Source organism: Notechis scutatus, chromosome 1 (assembly GCF_049901735.1).
Source record: "Notechis scutatus isolate UNSWTSFEM ecotype Mainland chromosome 1, rNotScu1.2, whole genome shotgun sequence".
Classification (NCBI taxonomy): Eukaryota; Metazoa; Chordata; class Lepidosauria; order Squamata; family Elapidae; genus Notechis; species Notechis scutatus.
In genome coordinates, this window is record NC_142009.1 from 225,430,824 (window position 1) to 225,449,933 (window position 19,110).

General features: G+C 40.0%; 1 protein-coding gene and 1 long non-coding RNA gene across 2 annotated transcripts; one reads left to right on the forward strand and one right to left on the reverse strand.

Annotated features, from left to right (window-relative positions):
* Positions 1-1,553: 1,553 nt before the first annotated feature.
* On the reverse strand, positions 1,554-18,330 carry ATG9A (autophagy related 9A). The gene is made up of 14 exons (XM_026665572.2): positions 18,209-18,330; positions 17,742-17,785; positions 16,755-16,819; positions 15,893-16,054; positions 14,971-15,112; positions 11,996-12,744; positions 10,379-10,532; positions 9,978-10,157; positions 9,237-9,482; positions 7,910-8,124; positions 7,297-7,414; positions 5,451-5,676; positions 4,720-4,862; positions 1,554-4,152 (listed from the first exon to the last, which is right to left on the reverse strand). The coding sequence occupies exons 1-14, from the start codon at positions 18,309-18,311 to the stop codon at positions 4,147-4,149; spliced, it is 2,553 nt and encodes an 850-aa protein (XP_026521357.1). The 5' UTR covers positions 18,312-18,330; the 3' UTR covers positions 1,554-4,146.
* LOC148133208 (uncharacterized) lies at positions 13,912-18,852 on the forward strand. The gene is made up of 3 exons (XR_015746625.1): positions 13,912-14,342; positions 15,212-15,283; positions 17,732-18,852. It is a non-coding gene; the product is annotated as an uncharacterized LOC148133208 (long non-coding RNA).
* The last annotated feature ends 258 nt before the right edge of the window (positions 18,853-19,110 follow it).

Below are 19,110 nucleotides of genomic sequence, written 5' to 3' on the forward strand. Positions count from 1 at the left end.
AACATCTTTTTATTATGTGGTGAACAAAACTGGATACAGTACTCTAGCTGTGGTCTTACTAAGGCTTTATAGAGTGGTATTAGTACCTCACTTGATCTTGATTGTATCCCTCTGTTAATGGAGCTTAGGATTGCATTAGCTTTTTTGGCTACTGCTGCACTGTTGGCTCAGATTTAGCTGGTTTTCTACTAAGACTCCAAGATGCCTCTCACAGTTACTGCTATTGTGCCTGTTTTCACCCAGTCTTTATGTGTACTTTTGGTTTTTCTTGCCTAAGTGTAGGATTTTACTTTTCTCTACATTGAATTTCATTTTGTTAGATATGGCCCAGTGTTCTAGTCTGTCAAGATCCATCTGGATGTTGAGCCTGTCTTCTTGGGTGTTAGCTATTCCTGCCAGCTTAGTATCATCTGCAAATTTGGTAAGTTCCCCTTCTATTCCCTCACCTAAGTCGTTAATGAAGATATTGAAGAGTACTGGGCCTAAGACAGAACCTTGTGGCACCCCACTGCTTACTTCCCTCCATGTAGACTTAGACCCATTAAGGACTACTCGTTGAGTACGGTTTGCCAGCCAGTTGCGAATCCATCTAGTGGTGGTGCTATCTATTCCACTTTTTTCTAGCTTACTAAGAAGTAGGTTGTGGTCTACTTTGTCAAATGCCTTGCTAAAATCTAAACATATTATATCCACAGTATTTCACTGGTCTACTAATTTAGTCACTATGTTGAAGAATGAAATAAGATTGGTTTGGCACGATCTTTTTAACAAACCTGTGCTGACTGCTAGTTATTACTTTACTTGTTTCTAGATGTTTGTAGTTCACTATTTGTAGTTCAAGGTTGAAACGAGGGCTCCATGGTGCTCTCTGAGCTTGGTTGTTTTCTTGCAGATGTTTCATTATCCAAACTAGATATCATCAGTGCTAGTGGTGATGATGTTACCTAGTTTGGATAATGAAACATCTGTAAGAAAGCAATCAAGCTCAGAGAGCATCAAAGACCCCTCATAGCACATGGTAACATATGCAGTCAATAAGCACCAACATCACTCTTGATTTGCAGAAATAACATTCCACCTTCACCAGGTTTAATAAAACTGATGTGCCTTTTGACCTCTTAACTTGTAGAAGAATGTTATCTTAACACCAAACTATTAAACGAAGAACCACATCTCTCTTGATGTCTCAAAAGTGATGACGTACAATCTGGGATTCAGCTTGGTCCATTCTGCAAGCAGTCAGTATTAAGAAACAGTGGCTTTATGCAGAGACACACCATTGAGAACAAGTGCATGGAGCAGGATATCCAAACCTTCACAATGAGGGTCATTTGACCTAAGCGCTCACACTCACTGTGTCCACTGCTCTCAAAATAAATGTTGTATTTCAACTGCACGGTTGAAGTGATTTAAGATGGCATTTGAAGTGGCATGTCATGGTGAGTTGAAATCTTGGCTAAAATGTACCCTTTGCAGGTGGGCTAACATAACTCTCTTACATTTCTAATTTAAACTTGGGTGTAATGGATAACCCCACACAAATGGCCAGACCCTTCAGAGAACACCTCCTTTATTCAGTAGATACGGCACTGTACAGGAAGCTGGACAATCGGCTCTGCTTTACAAACCACTTGCATTATTCACATACAAACTGGCCTCCCTAATGCCACAAATAAACGTGGAGGTAGAAGGTGGCCATTCCATGCAGATGCAGATGGAGCAAAGATAAGAAGAATGCAGGACTGCTAGTATTGCCTCCCCTGCTATCCTTTTGGCTAAGCTACGTCAAGACGGAGGCTGAAGAAGAGCCCATACTTGACCAGCACAATTCAAAGCAGCAATCTACAAAGTGATTCTGCTTTCTACAGGGATATGTCAATATTGCTGGATTTCTCAGTATACTAATAAGGAGTAGGCATAATGCTGATCCTAGCTGTATCTGTAGTTTTAAACCATCCTGACCCAACTTAGAGAACTAAACCACAGCCACACGAAGGTGCGTGAGTTGTGCATTGTACAAAGGCACCATGACACTGGGGTGAGGGGAGGGAATTATGGGAGCAGTAGTATCCCAGTGCCACATTGCAGGCAATTGGTTTGGAGGACAAAGTTATTTTAGTTACTATTCTGCGCATGTGCTGTGGAAGAAAAGGGAGACTGAAGCACTGGGAAACCACTGACATGATTTGATGCTCTGGTGGTAAAAAGCTTTTTGCACAAAGGCACCTTATAGGTCAGCGGTGGTCCTACACCAGACATCCTAGATTACGACTCTTATCAGGCCAAGAAACAGCACCTGCAGGGTAGTTACTGAAAGTTCTTTTATTTCTTGGCAGACAACACTCTGCAGTTGCAGCTCAACAACATTTCCCTATCCCATAGATACTTGATAAAACTACTGGGAGAGAAATGATGAGTACAGGAAAATACTCAGCCATGAACTAGAAACAAGTCTGTGGAAAACTGAGGATACATAATCTGTTTTTGTTTTCCTTCAAAAACCCCTAGGAAAGTATATAAAATTCAGGAATCTGGCTTTCCCAAACATGAAACATCCCCAGAAAAATCAGCTATGGGATCCTGCACAGCCTAGTCTGCGACAACTAAAACAGAATATATTATCTGGGAGAACTTACTTCTTTAACACAAGGTAGTGGTTGTCACTGATCATTACCTAAAAGGCTAATGAGAATTTAAAATATGACCCATTGTGACTATGGGCTCTCCAAAAACAAAATTCAGAAAAAATAGTGTTTTTTTTTAAACCACAATGGTTCCTACTACTTAACTAGGCCCAGCTAGCCTACAAATAATACAGAAAGGACAGAAGACCAAGGGCAAGAATCGAAAACCAGTGTTTCTGTAGACAGTTTGAAATAGGGCTTTATCTGTTGAATTGTGAGTTTAATTAACTCTTTTGGTAAAAATATGAAAGTCATCCCTTCTTGAGTTTTAAGATAGCTTTTTTTTTTGGCATATGGTATTTCCATGAGAGCTGCATAATTACCATCAAGGCACCCAAAGGGAAAACAAAAAGAAAATCACGAATGGGGCAGCACCAATTTGGAGAAGCCAAGCAGGATATTAAAGAATTACTTAAATATGATATGCCTATCATGCCTCTGATAAGCACTGGTAATCTCCACTCGTCTTTCTCTCTCTCTCTTTCTCTCTCTCTCACACACACACACATAGACACATACATATACACACCCACACAGAGTACAAAGTCTTATTCTTGATTCTGAGTCTCAGCAGGAGAATCAAGGGCTTTTAGAGCAGAGTTTCTTTCAAGGCTTTTAGGCTGGGCATTATTTTATAAAGCTGACTTAGATCACTTCAGATCTTGTCTCAGGCAAACATTACCATGATAAACCTGTGATCTGATATGGGCGGGGTAGGACATGAAATGAATATGGCCCCCAAGCAATGAGAAATCAATTATGCCCAAAGAAAGGCAAATCCTATGATAGAAGTGATGATGGCACCACAAGGGTATTCTTTTCTTCTAGTCTGGCATCTATGTAGAATGGAAAAATCGAAGATGATGTATTCCTTTGCTGTGTGCGACCGCTTCAGTTGAGTCAGGCTCTGTCAGTGGGTGGAGGAAGTCTGGCCCTCAATTCTTGTTACAAAAATAATCTCTCACAGCCCTTCTTTTCCTGAGTCCAAATCTACATCCTGATTGCATCTTTAGTCATGTTGTAGTCTAGACAACGGAGCAGCTCTTCTGGCTGCTGAACAGGATCCACAAGCAGGTCCTCTTCCCAACTGAAGAAGATTTCATCAGGCAGGTTGAGCATTGCTTGTCTCACCCATTTCTTGTGTGCTCTGTGGCATTCTGTGCAGGTCTTGGATGGTTCTCCAACATGGACAACACGTATGTAGATACAGACAATATATGTAAATACACACACCCCAGCCTATGCACAGCTAATGCATCACCGGTCTGATGCATGTCTGGATAGAGTTCTGCCCACCCCAAAAGGCACCACTGACAGCATCACATCGGTTACCCTTGTATTCTGATGTCCAGGCCATGGATGCTAGAGCTAACACATATCTTCTAGGGCAGGGTAACTCACTGCTCACCAGCCGAGATAGGCCCCAGGTCTGGAACCCCCATTGGATCTTCAGCCTTCACAGTTACACCTGGAGGGAGGGGTTATTGTTTAAGACAGAGGCAGTTATTTTGACAGGAAGGATACTGATTTAGTCAGAAACAAAACCCAGTATACATGCCCTTCTAAGGTCGGTGGCACACCCATTTCCATTTCTACATCAAAATCAATTAATATATCCCTTGACAAAACAGTTCTTGGTAGCAATGTGCAGCACTGCATTACCACTAGGCTGTGTGTGTGTGTGTGTGTGTGTTCAACTATGTGAAATCGGAAGCTACATCTAGGCAATTGAAGCGTCACTCCTTTTCATGAACATGGGATGCGTAGGATGCATGTCAATAAGGGGTGGGTGGGTTTTGGTACATGGTCACGCCAGCTATTTTGCTGTCCTTGACCCTCCTGTTCATAGCAACAGCGCTTAAGACTTATATACTGCTTTACAGCCCTAAGGTTTACAGAGTCAGCATATTGCCCCCAACAATCTGGGCCCTCATGTCCCCAATAACTACTTCTTAAGATATGGGAGATTCCTTCTTTTTAGGAGATAACACACACCACACCCACTGCTAATACCAGGGAATAAAACAAGCTGTACCTTGTGTAGCTGAGGTGGCAACTCATCTTCTGAGCTCTCTTCTGGGACAGGTTCTGGGTGTCGAGCAGCTTGGCCATCTTCTGCCCAGCCCCCAAGTGGCAGCCGAGCAAAGTGTGATGGAGCCCTATTCACTGGACCAGGGTCTATAATAGGACAGAAGGAATGGAATGGAACTCACCCATTGCTTGAAGAAAGCACTGTAACTTATTAAGAAGAGAAAATAAGAGTAAAAATTATGGGGTGGGGGGGGAAGCTTTCAGCTACAGAAGCAATAAAGGGGAACGTTTGGGAAACTTTTCAAGCTTACAATGGTATTATTGTTACTTTTGGCTAGTATTCTGTATGTGATCATGTTCACCTATAGTTCACAAGAACTATAGAAACAAAACTTAAGAAGCTGACAAGGAGTCTCAGGGCAGCCTCATCTTATGACAAGGACTGCACCTTCTATTTCATGCATTTCCCATATTATTAAGTATAAAGAGGTTCTCTGTAGGATTTAACATTTAAAATAACTCCTACCCTTAGTAATCTGAGAATAATGAAAGAATAAGGCCCTGATGTATAATTGATAAACAATGAAGTTAATGCAAGGCCTACTCACTATGGTTTGCAAATCACGGGTTCATTGTATCATGCAAACAAAATGTTGTGGCTTATTCAAAAGTCATTTCAGCCCTTCTGGCTGAAGAATGCAGGATGACCATGGATTTACCAGACTTTATACATACCCGAGACACCTCCATAACGGCGCTGGAAGCCTGCCTGTAGAGCAGAGGCCTCATCACCAGCTTGGCGCGGGGAGGCAAACGGATAACTGGCTGAGCGAGGCATGGTGCTGCTAGGGGTGTTCCTCTGGGCCTCTGGGTCTTCCTGGGCACTCTCACCACTCTCATCACTCTCCCGCCGGTGCCACAAGTGTCGTTCAAGGTCCAACTGGGCGTGCTGCTTGTGCAGCTGTGAAAACGAGTTAATAAACAAAGTGGGACTGTGTTTAGCCAAGTAAAGGTTATGGAGAGGTCCCAAGTAAATCTAGCTACAGACCTGAAATTAGCTGCCCTGCAGTCCTACATGTGTGTGTGGAGTCCCCGTCTGTACAAACAGAAGGTTCAGTTCTATTCTGTTACCTAAAATTCAAATGTAAATGCATCTAGCTACAGTGTATGATGCAGTTTTGCCTGAAGTTTTCCAATATGATCTCTTATGATGTGATTCTTATTTCGCAGATCCTGAGTTCAGTTTGATACTTCAGGATAATACAAGCGCAATTCCCTATGCTAGCAGGAAGTTTTGAGTTTACAGCAAAATCCACAACGTATGTCCACAGTTATATAAGCGCCCTCCCAGAAATATGGATACAGTTCTAAATGTTTCAGAAATGACTTGAGAAACATTATTTAAATTCATGAGTAATCACCAGAGCTATGCAATGATTTGGTTGTAACTGAGAAGAAGTTCTTTGGAAGCATGATTGAACATCCATATGTGATTCACTAAAACAGCCATACTTGGGTCTAGGACAAGGTAGCTACGACATAAGCTTTCCTGCAGCAGTGGGAATCCTGAAACAAATGTGCCTATTTTGACTTCCCAGATGAATCCAAAATACTGGACAGCCCTAATAGCAGTATAAATCATGCTGAAGCTAACTTTCAAAATTAAGATTAAATGTAAAATAAATCCCATATAGTTTATGTTTTCACCATTATATCTTTCACTGTTCTGCCTCCGTTTCCTTTTTGTAATGCAGCGCCAGTATACAAAGACTTTTCTGCCTCAAGCCAAGACTTCAAAATCAGTGTCATCTCCAGCAAACTAGATGCCAAAGTGTCAACATGCCATGTGTACTTTTTATCTTTATTATTATGTGTTGTTTTGTTACATGGTATGAGCCACCAAATCAACTTACAATTGAATAAATAAAACATGAACATAACAATACATATTCACATCTTACATATAAGATGTGATTTAAGTATAAGTATAGTACATAAAATTATATATTGCAATGTCCTACCTGTCAATGAATACTTCAGCTTCAACCATAACAACACAAGAGCACACAATAGATACCAACTCAAGGTTAACAGCACCAAACTTGATTGCAGGAAATACGACATCAGCAATAGAGTGGTCAATGTCTGGAATACTCTACCCGAACTCTGTAGTTTCTTCCCCAAACCCCAAAAACTTTAACCTTAGACTGTCTACTACTGAACTCACCCCTTTCCTAAGAGGTCTGTAGGGGGCGTGCATAAGCGCACCAACGTGCCTACCGTCCCTGTCCTATTGTTTCTTTTATTTTTCTTATATGTATCCATTTTATCTATTCATAACTATGTTTATATTTACACCTGTTATCTTGTAATCACTTGACAAAATAAAATAAATAAAGTAAAATCTTTTAGATTTAGACATATTTACATATTAATTGTTATTTATGCTGCAATGCCTTAGGCAAGCTCAGAAGTGGCCACATATATGCAATGACATCTTCACACCACTGTCATTTCTTTCACTTCCTCCTCTCCCCTGCCCCACAAATACCCCCAGCGTAAGTCATTATGACCATATTACCTCATGCATATAGAGAGCATGCAGACTCATCTCAGTGGAGGCATATTCTGAAAGAATTAGGCTCTGGAGCTGACCTTCCCAAGCACTGCTGCCAGAGCTTGCTGTCCTGGCATCCACCCTGCAGCCAAAGTGAAGGAAAGAATCAAAATGTGGTGGTAGAAAAAAACACACTGATATTCAGAAAGACCGCCTCACCTTCCAGCACTCATCTGTTAAATAAACTTTTTATCAATCATATATATGCTTTGCAGCTCTATTCTAACTGGGTACACAGTCATGGGCTTATGATTCTACATCATCCAGAATGGGACTGCAAAACACACATTCAAAATACAAAGCAGCTTTTGTGAAGCCTTGGAGAAGTGACCAATTTTATGAAGCTTCAATCATACAAAAAAAAATCTAGATGGTGCAGGAAGGGACAATTCAAGGCCTTAAAATGTTCAGTTTAGAGGAAAAAATGACATTGCCCTCCCTCCTCTTTACTAGGAAAAGCATCAAGTAAAAATTACTCCTCATAATATACTCTCAAAGCATCCCAGATAAAATATTGATGAGATTATTGATCTCTAAGAATTTTTCCAGGAGATGCTTACTACACACTATATCTTACCCTGAGCCTGTCATTGCACCATGTCCCCGAAGCTGGGCACCATCAGCATGGGAACTGCCATGTATTGTCTGGCTAGACTGAAGAGGGGAGAAGGAACGCAAAGCAGATGCCACCTCAGAGACAGCAGACAGGTGCCGTGAAGTCTGTGCATCACGGATTGTCTGGTACCCAAGTGCCGAAGAGCCAGCAATCACATTGGCAATCAGACTGTGTGGCTGCAGACAGAAGAGAAGAGGGATTTTAATTCTGCAGGAGCAGGATTCTCTCCCCATGTTTGTCACTAGAATTTCACCATCCCTTTCCAATTTTAGCTCTGAACCTGCGATGGGCAGAGCCGAAAACTCTCTCTCTCCCATTCTGAAAGCTAATCCATTCACCAATCCCAACCCTAGAAGGCATGTGGGATTTTCTGGAAGATATTAAAACTGGATAGTTGACTCTTCACATAGAAAAAAGGAAAGCAAGAGATTCAATGAGGCTCAGTGGGAAACCTTTATAGAAATTCCACAGAAGGCACCTGAAATTTGCATGAGAGTGTCAGTAACAGAAATACTGTGAGGAGTATTTGGGGTTGGCTACTTCTAAAGGGTTTGGGACAAGGACTTAACTTTGTGATTTTCTGAGAGCCACAGGAGGCCATTCACTGATGAATGAAAATAAACAGCTAAAAAACTTTTAATTTTTTTTCATGCTTTTGAAAATGAGGTGAAAAATCATCTGGAAACAAAAACAAATTGCTATTGTTCTTATCTTTAAATTCCTCAAAAAAAAAATGGGCAAAATGGCAATGTCAGAATTTGGGAATATTACTGGAATTGAGGCTGAATTATTCCAGACTGCTAGAAGATGTTGCTTGCAGCTCCTAGATTGCCTGTTTCTGTTTTAAGAAGTGCAAATGAAAGATGGAATACAAGAAACCTACTCAAAGCAGGACATGGAAGATTTCAGCCTATACAACAGTTCTCGCAACAAAGATGGCTTCTCATGAACTGAGGTAATGCTACTCTGGTGAAAAGAGTACCACAGGTGTGAGGAAAGCCCTTATGCAGAACTGGTCAAGTCAACTTAGAATATATAAAGGTGTTTGGGAGCTGTAGTCCATTGGAGTCACTGCACAGAGCAAATGACTACACATAGTTGGCATTGTGCCTTGGTTCTTCTCAGCCTAACCAGCAAGAACACTATTCTTGGCTTAGATTCCCAAACAGTCCCCCCCCCATTCTCAAAGCTCTACAAAGAGACACCAATTCTCTCCTGTATGGGGGCAAGACATCTCACAAAAGTAGCATTGCCATTTGTTAGTTCTCATCGTCTTCTATGTGGGTACCTCAGATTCAGACTGTAGTGACTGGATAGAGGTAAAAAGTGCATTGTCAGGCAAGACAGCCTGCTGGGCCAATGCCAGGCTGCTATCACGGTGCACCCTTTCCTTCAGCAAACCAATGAAAGCTGTGCTCTCCCGAGGTGGTTGCCAGTGTGGATTGGTGATGGCAAAGTGCATGAGGGACAGCTCTGTCTTGCCATCTTCAGCTTGCTGATAAATGGAGGCTTCTGTCTTCCCAGCTGACATCCACTGCAAAACAATCAGAGCAGAGCTCAGGGAAGTATCAGAGCTAACTATCCCCACCATCCGTATTTACTTGATTTTGTGCAAGAAAAAAAATAATACAACGGCTTCTCCTAGAATCATTATTTTTTCCAGTATGCAGTTATTCTTTAAAAAAAACCCTACAAACAGTGTACATCTGATATGTAAATCACATTTCATATTGTGAAAATGAAATTCACAAGTGTACCAGGAGCCTAAAAGAGTGATCAGGCTTTTACAGTATTTTAAGGCTACAGTAGAGGAAAATACTGTTTTGTACCTTGATAACTTAGCTGACAGAGTGAAAGCAATTACCACCACATGTAAGCTGCATTTTATTATTTGATCCCCTCACTTCTGTGCTCTGCGATTTAAATTACTTTTCGGGTATACTTCCATTCAATTAACATCCTACTGAAGAACGGCCTTTTCTGAATTCCTAGTTAATTTCCAATTTTTTAATTTTTTGGTGGGACTTACTGCAGGATGCCCATGCTGGCGCACATCCATTTGGGCAAAGGAGCAAGTGTCTCCCACACCCACCACCTCCACTGTAAAGTTGCGGAAGAAGTCGATGATCTCCAAAGCTTTGGGCCTCAGACAGAAAATGAGAATCAAGGGCGTCACAATGGGACTAAGCAGCTCTTCCAGAATGAACACCTTTGATGAACACAGAAAACAAACCATTCAGTCTTAGAAAACACCACAGTGAATATTACCAACATAGCTCAGGATGACTACAAGCACGACTGTTGCTCCAAATGAGAAGGTCCCTGAATTTCTGGAGATTCTTATGTAAGCATCTTGTTTATAACTAGTAACTACTCGGGACCTCTCTTGATTGACAGGGCCCTCCCACCCTCGAACCTATCCTATCTTACCGCCTTGTACTGGAAGAGCTGAGCGAATTCATCTCTGGTTTCATAACGATGGGCATTTCCTTGCCAGTGGTCAGGCATGTAATGGATATGTGCCAGAATCACCCGAAGCAGCTGCTCAGGGCAGAAAACCAGGTGTTGGTCTGGGATGAAGGACCTGCAGGGACAGAAAGGGTGCACAAGCCACATAAACTGGAGCCAAGGAGTTCTACATCCCTTGAGAAGCAGCTGCAGACAGGAAGTAGCTTGTTGGCAAAGAATACATATTGCTACTGTTTACACTTCTTTTTTTTTTTTATAGTAATGGAAGGACAGATTACAGATAAAGATTATATAGGAATTCTTAGTGCTTCAGACACAGCACAGGCAGCTCTAATCCATGTATTCATTGTGGAGGAAGGCAATTAATCTTACAATTTTTTTTTGTCTCGCAAACAAATTGTACCATTATCTTCTAGTTTGAAGACTTTCAGATTGTATTACTTTTCTATAAAAAGTTTTATCAAGTGCAATGTTAGCTTACATGTAGGGCAATCTTGTAATAATTCCTCCAATGCCAATTGTTAATTGACATGACATTGGCTGCAGATTACATCTCTCCAGAACCCTTTTAACCACTGAACATATACAACATATATTGTAATTCATAAAATGTCAGGTTGATTTAAATGCTGATCCATAAACAACAATGTAAAAGAGAAACCTTCAACTTGCAATTATTTATATCAATAAAGGAGAATATTTGTAGCTCAGGGTTGAAATAAAGGGGTCTTGTTATTCTCTGAGCTTGACTGTTTTCTTACACATGTTTGATTACTCAAACTAGGTAACATCATCAATCCTAATAAGGGGTGGAGTTTGCTCTCTAGAATATATAATCTGAGAGCAAACCCCACTTTTTACTAGCACTGATGACGTTACCTAGTTTGGGTAATGAAACATCTAGAAGAAAACAACCAAGTTCAGAGAGCACCAAGGGCCCCTCTCAATTATTTGCATCCTGTTTGTTTCTTCCTATTTCATCTCTTTATTTGCTAATTCTTCCACTTTCTTTTTCTGTTTCAATTCCCTCAAGTAAACTGGTGACTCCACAACTAGTACCCTTTTTCTCTCTGCTATAAAGTTACAGTGTCTATGCACTTTATAGTGAACAACTGTATCCCTGTTAGATTCAGAAAAAAAAACCAATAACATGTGTCAAGTAAGTCTTAAGATTCCTGAAAAACCGGGTTTTGTCTCCTGACCTCTCAAAGTTTTATGATGCAAGCATTAGAATGAAGTCAACTTCAAAGCATCCTGCCATCGTGATTAATGAATTAGGAAAGGCCCTTGCTTAACTGAACTGAAAGACATGAATTGTGAGGCTTAGTTAAGTCTCAGACTCATGGTACTCTAAAATGTTCTAGGCATAACTGCTAAAATAGGAAAGAGTGACACTTCTAATTTGTCTTCTAGCAGTAAAATCAGAGAGGGAGCAAACATAAGAGCCCTTGGTGTTTAATATATACATTTTAAATTAATAGATTGCTTTTACTACCTGCATAGTAACAGTTATTATTCTCCAACCATAAAGAAAGCCTCCCAAACCATGATAGCTTCAATCCAACCATTCCCACTCACCTGCAGACAGTGACAGCCACTCCCAGGATGGTGACAGTTGTGAGAACATGTTCTACAGCTAGTACATCTTCATCATAAATTGTGAGGGCAATGAGGACAGCAAGGATAGAACCAGCAAAGAAGGCCACGTTCTTCGCCACAATAGTAAACAGGGGAGAAATGAAACAGTTCATGTACTTGGAAGCTGGCTTATAGCCTTTGCTGAGTCTTGAGTGCAACTCATGGTCCAGCTCATTGAAATGTCGCAGGTAGCAGCGGCCATAGAGAGACCAGCAACGGGCACCCAAGCTGCCTGGTTCTCTCTTGAGAATTTCAGTGTAACTGAAGAAAGCATAAAGAATCTGCCATATAAGTATAAGCGGACAAAGGAGAAAATTAGCAATGCCAATCCATAAGATACGGGTGCCCAGTTTATCAGCCAGCTCCATGCGATTGCTACTACGCTTGTACTCAGCCTTCAGACTCCATTCGTTCTCAAAGAGCGAGCCTGGACCCCAAAAGAAAATGAGTTCAAAGTTGTACTTGAGACCACGGGTGTAGAAGACAGTGTCTCCCAGTAGGGGAAGATGGAAGCGCACAGGCAGGAGTGACTTGTTCACTATGGCTACCATGTAGTTCTTGAAGCGCAAGATGCGGTGGTAGATGTCCAGTTCCGTCAGCTCCTTCTTATGAATGCAGATCTGGTGCTCTTTTTGGATTTGTATAATCCGTGCTTGTACCTCCTGCCAGGTATAGTAGGGCAAATTGGACTGCAAGTAAGTAGACAGAGGACGTAATCAGTGGCATGATAAGGGCCAATGGAATCACTTTCCCTGAACTGACTAGAAGAAGGCGATAATTTTACCACTTCCTATGCTAATTCCTAAAAAAAACCAACATATCCGTAGACTTTAGGAATCGAGCTTCTGTGAATCCTCCAGTCTGAGAATTACGGTATGTACAGAACAAGTATTTTTAGTCTTGTGCCTAGTCAGTTCTTTTGTCCTCTTCCTATATCCCAATGTAAAGATAACACTTATTCACTTATTATTTATAGAGATCTGCTCCTAAAATGCCAATCACTTTATGAGCATTTAATTCCAAAATCTCTTGTATATCTCAAGGAACTTCAGTCAACTTTCTTTTGAAGTGTCAAATTTAACTATGTCAAAAAAAACAGTGCAGATTCCCAGTCACAAGTATATAAAATGAAGGCATCTAATTTTAAACTTGAAAGGGTGATGCCATGCATAGCAGCCAAGAAAAAAATCATACAGAGATCTTTTCTGCATTACTTCGTTTGCTTGCTTGTTCTATAATTTTGAGTTGAACGTTCCCAGGACCTGGGGACAGAGAAGCAAATTCTTAATAAAGAAACTCAGCTTCTAACAGAGCTGGCCAAGGGTCTAGAAATAGATATCGGCAAATCCAGAAAAGCAGCTGCAGAGTATAACAGCCCTGCCACTCAACTAAGCAAATCAGAAGAGCAAGATGGATCAATGGGCAGAACTAAACTTCCTTGGGATCGTCACCAGACTGGAAAAACCAGCAACACTGCACAACTGCAAAGAAAGGTCACTAAGGAGCAGCACATAGCAAGTAAATTCAGAGACTTGCGAGGCATTTTGGGAGAGGAAGGGTTTTAAAACACAGAGCAAGTTCTTATCTCCACTTTATTACTTTGACAAGAATGTATATCTACTTAACTGGTTATAAAATATTTACAACAATATTGGCTGATAAAGTAAAAAGGATTTTGCAAGATGATCAAATTTTACTCAAAAGACAATTAAAAGATAATGTGGAAATTGTATTGGATGTAATAAAGCAGCAATCCTGAATCTTTCCGGCTCTGTGGACCCGCAGCGGCAGGGAGAGGGATAGTTTTGTGAATGCCTGCTGCTTGCACAAATGCAGCTTTGCACACACTCATCTGCCACTTACACAGGGCAGTTTCCAACAGGCTACAGCCTGGCCCAGGGCCTCAGACCGGAAGGGGGGGGGGGTCCCCTATAATAGAGTATTTGCAACAGGAAAATGAGAAGCAAGTGGCACTGATTTTTCTTGAAGCAGAGCAAACTTTTGATTATTTGCTCTTTTGTGTTCAAAACTTTGGAAGATCTCAACTTTGGGGAGAATCTAACTAAATCACTTGAAATACAGAAGGGGCAAGACAAGGATGTTCTTTGTCATCTTTGGTTTTTAAGTGTTAATTGAAGATATTAGGATGAGAAAATAACAGGGTTGAAAACCAAAAAAGAGGCCTATACAATGAAGGCTTTTGACTTGGTTTTGCAAGAACCCCAGAATGGTATTGAGCACTTCATGAAATGAAGGAAGTGAAAGACTTTGGTGCATTAGAATGGATGTAAGTAAATCCAAAACTTTTTTTTTTTAAAGTGAGTACACAAGACCAAGAGACTCTGATGAAAATGATGGCTTCTAAAATTGAGAAGGTTAAATATCTAGGGGTTACATTGACTAATGTGAATTGTATGCAGTTTCAGAATAACTATGCTAAGGTATGGAACGATGGTAAAAAAAGACTTACTGAGGTAGGACAAACAACAGTTGTCATTGTTGGGTAGAATTTGAATGATTAAGATGACTATTTCACCTAGAATGTTATTTCTATTTCAGACAATACCAGTACTGATGACTGTTGTACCATTTAACAATGGCAAAAAGAAACAAAAATTTAGCTCTGGGATTTAATTGTTAGAATTGTTTATGATTATAGAAGTACCGTGCGTTATGGATTGTGACATTTATACTTGTAAAAAAAGAAGAATGCATCTACTACCTTGCTGGTAGTAGAATAGGCTTTTTAATCCAGCACCCCACCCCACCCCACTCCCCAGTAGCCAGGTGTCCCTGGGATGCCTGAAAAGACACTGCGTTCGCTGGTGAATCACAAGGCCTCTAAACAAAAAAGTTTCACTCAGGTCCCTTTCCACTTGAATGAACTGCTAGTGAAGGGAATCTCAATAGCTTACCATGGGAATTTTGAGCGCATTCACATAAAAAGAATGTATTTCCCAGTAGCAGCAAAGGTTGTAAATGAATTTAATCAGCCGGTGAATCCAGAAGACCCCTGAAATCACTAGGATGGAGAGAAGAAATCCGTTGGCTTGGATTCTATGAGAGAAAAGAGAGACTGAGTCACCGATGGGAAAGAAAAGCTACCGCCTTTATGCTTTAGCAATATGAATAAACTCTTTCTTCTCCCATTACCAGAATTCAGGCAACTCTAGCAAAATCTGGATAATGTGTAATATGAAGATACCAATAACCAAAGCAGCTGGGCTGGTAAGACTAATGGGAAAAATATCACGGACATCATTACATAAACAAAACAAAGCTCTATGAATCATATGACATCACCTACTCACTCCCAGTCAAACTGGTCCTTGATGATTCAAAACATAAAACAAATGTCATAAATAGAATGATAATTTATAATTATAAAATGTAAAAAAATAAATAAATTGAATGTACATCCAGATAAACAATACTGCATACATTGAAGTTTAAAAATATGAAAGTGGTCTTTTTAAAACAGATTCCCCCCTCCCCCATGTGTGGTTCGTCCATTTACTGGGAATAGAAGACCAAAGATGGGCTAGCTAACCTTATTAAAACTGTTGCAAGTAAATAATACATGAAGTTTAAGATCCATTGTAACTGCTATTGGGAATCACAAATTAGCCAGTGTACAAGCTGGGACATGTAATATTCCATTTCCCAAGTCAAACAACTGAAAACATTTCTAACTAGAAGCTAAATTTCTCAACATACAGTAGTGATGGAGCATTACCGATTATGACGCTCGGGAACTTGCTTATCTGGGAGATCTTGTATTAAGTCTCACAAAGATGAACAAAGGATGTGGCTGTATTTAGTCACTGCTATCTTTACCTGGCACTGCACTCATTGGGAGGCAGGAAAGCATCTGGCAGAGTCACCTTGACTGGGTCACTGGAATGCTGACTGTGATTCACTTGTTTGTTGGCAAAGAGAATATCATAGTCAACACAGCTGACAAGGAAAGTAGTAAAGGCCACAACAAAGATGAATTGCCTATAAGAACAAAGAAGAAAAATTAGATTGGACCAGATGGACCTTGAACAACACTTGTGGTACCAGCGGGAGAGTGATGACAGTGGCAAGAGTGTCCAGGAAAGGACCTGGGCTAACAGAAAGTATCAGGTTTCCTATGATCAATTTTCGAACTGAGTCAGGACATCAAGACAAGATTTCTTACCATATTTTTCGGACTATAAGATGCACTCCCCCCACCCCAAAGTGGGTAGAAATGTCTGTGCATCTTATAGAGTGAATATTGCGGTGGGGAGGGTTGGTAGGGTGCCAATCAGCTGTTGTAGGCCGCCACTGCCTATCACCACCACCACCGCATGTTCGTGGCAATCTGCAGTGAACGGGCAGCGGTGAACAGGCCATGGTGGCAGCGAATGGGCCACAGTGAAGTCAAATGGGCGGCGGCAGTGGCGATAAATGGGTTGCGGCGAATGGGCTGCGATGGCAGCGAATGGAGGCAGAGGTAGATTTTTTTTTGTTTTCCTCCTCTAAAGCTAATGTGCATCCTATAATCCTAAAAATATGGTAACTGGAATTGTGCATTGCGAAGTATCACCAACCTAGGTGAGAGATTATTATATTTTTCACCTTCTGATTGACAAGAGGCATAGGATTAAGTATTTTAAGTATAGGAACTTAAAATTTATTTCTACAAATCCAGGAAGGAAAAAATTATACTCACATTAACTCAAAGATCTCACTGATAAGCATGCATGTGAAGCCATTCTTCTGGTGCAGGTTATAGACGTGAAGATTACAGTCAAGGAGAATTGTCAAATTTTTAGCTGTAGAATCTACCCCCAATTTAATCTGTGACTTAGAAATGGTATTTTCTCTCCCACTTTTAACTGCCTTGCTATAATATTAAGTAGTTATCACTTGAGGTAGGGAGTCAGTAATTTTCTTCATAAAGAATTTCCTTTGAAAGTGCAGGTAATTCTTGTGTAGGAAATTATGACAGACCTCTCCCTCCCCAATGTTATTTATGACCTGTTTTCCAAATTATGACTGCTGTATACCACCACAGTAATGTGACTGCATTTGGGGCACTTGGCATGACTGGTTGCAGCCACATGGCATTTGAAATTATTTTGTTAGTTTCAGGCATTTATTGTTGCTTTCTAGTAAAAAAAATCATCCATTCAGAATGGATTCACTTTATAGTCACCTAGTTCATTAAATAACCCCAATGACTTCTTTATGACTGTTATATAAAAAGGTCACAAAATCAAGTCAGGTTACCTGGCGACCCACTTAACTGCAAAGACTTAAAACCAAAATTCCAGGGTCAATGGTGGTTATTGAGGACTATCTGTCTGTACAGTTTACATCCTTGTATCTTTTGTTATCTGTGAGGAATCTATCAGTTGCAAGGATCATTTCTAAATGAAATATACAATATATGTGTATTTATACATATATAATTTATATGTTGTATAATTGAAACTGAAACACACTCTAGTTTTCCCCCGCACTTATTTACAATAGTACTCTGTTGAATGCAACTAATCTATCAATTATTTCCTAATTTATGTCACTATGGTTTATTATTGTAATAATTTCTTAATCCTGAAGTTAAAAGGCTCCTTGTTAAGTGATTTCCAATTTGGTATAAATGGAATTCGACTAGGTGTTCAATTATTTTGTCCCTGCAATCAGGTAAGGATATACGAGAGAAAAAAAGATCCAGATTTTCAATGTGATGCCAGGGAGCTACAACACAAGACAAAATGTCAAAAATATTCATTCCAACATTCATCATAGAAGATTTTACAAGAAAGGGAGAATGTCTGCCAAAAGAGAACCTCTTCGCAGAAACTGCAACTACCAGTTTCACTTAAAACAATCTCATCCAAAGGGAATTAAGAGGCATTTGTGTTCCTGTTTGTGTTTTGATTTATGAGATGAAACATTCAATTTCCAGGAGAAACGAACTAAGAATAGCATCTGAAATATCTAAAACTAAAACCAATTATTATGGAAACTTCCCTCCACTAGATTTAATGAAAATTAGGATCGTATTGTATAAGAAATGCAGTTCCTCCACCAACATGGAGCAGAATCCCCAATTTTCCTTTTCAACATGCATACCACTGGAGTTTTTGATACCGAGGTTAGCAGTCCATCTATACTTACATTTGCTTCCCTCCGGGACGTGAACCATCAGATTCTCTTCTCCAGGGGGAGAGTCATTATATGAGGCCTCCAGTCGCTGATACTCAGTATCAAAGTGAGCCATGTTGTCATCTAAATTCTTATAAACTCTGACATAAAGGGCAGTGAAGGACAGAGAGAAGAGGGATCAGCAATTTGATGTAATTCCGAGCCATCATCAGTCAAATAGGCAGTTCATAACTTCTTCTTTTAAGCTATACTTACATACATAATACCAAACAGACTAAGAGAAGAGGAAACTATTAAGAAACTATAGCAACAGGGCAGAAAATTATGGAAGTTACTAGTTTTTCTTTTTGCCCCCCCCCCCCTTTTTTTTTTCCTGAAGTCTGAGTGGCTCACCTCTCTGATCACTACTTGAGGATAAAACAAGAAGGAAAAACACTTCATTTCATTAAAAATTATGTTCATTGTCCAGCCATTCAACTTTCATTGCCTCCATGTTTACAAGCTGCAGTCTGTTACAAGATACACTCCTAAAACAAAAAAACATATTACATAAGCACAGATTTGACACAAATAGTTATGCTGTATCAAGCTCTCCCTAAATGCAAATGAAATTATATTTTCCAGTCAAATAAATATACCACTCTCCTTTGGCCTTCACAAGAATGTTTTTCTAGTTTTATTTTCAGTTTCTTATTACAGTATTAAAATGCACATAAGTTGAAAAAATACATGCTACTTAAAAATAAATCTTAATGTAACAAATATATGGCATAAAATGCTATCAAGCAACCCTTTCATTTAAAAACAAAGCAAAAGGTTACATTAAAATGTAGAAAAACACAACAGGAAACTGACTGTCTCAGAAAACTAATTCTGCTACAAATGCCAAATTCTGGACTGTGAAGTCAACTCAA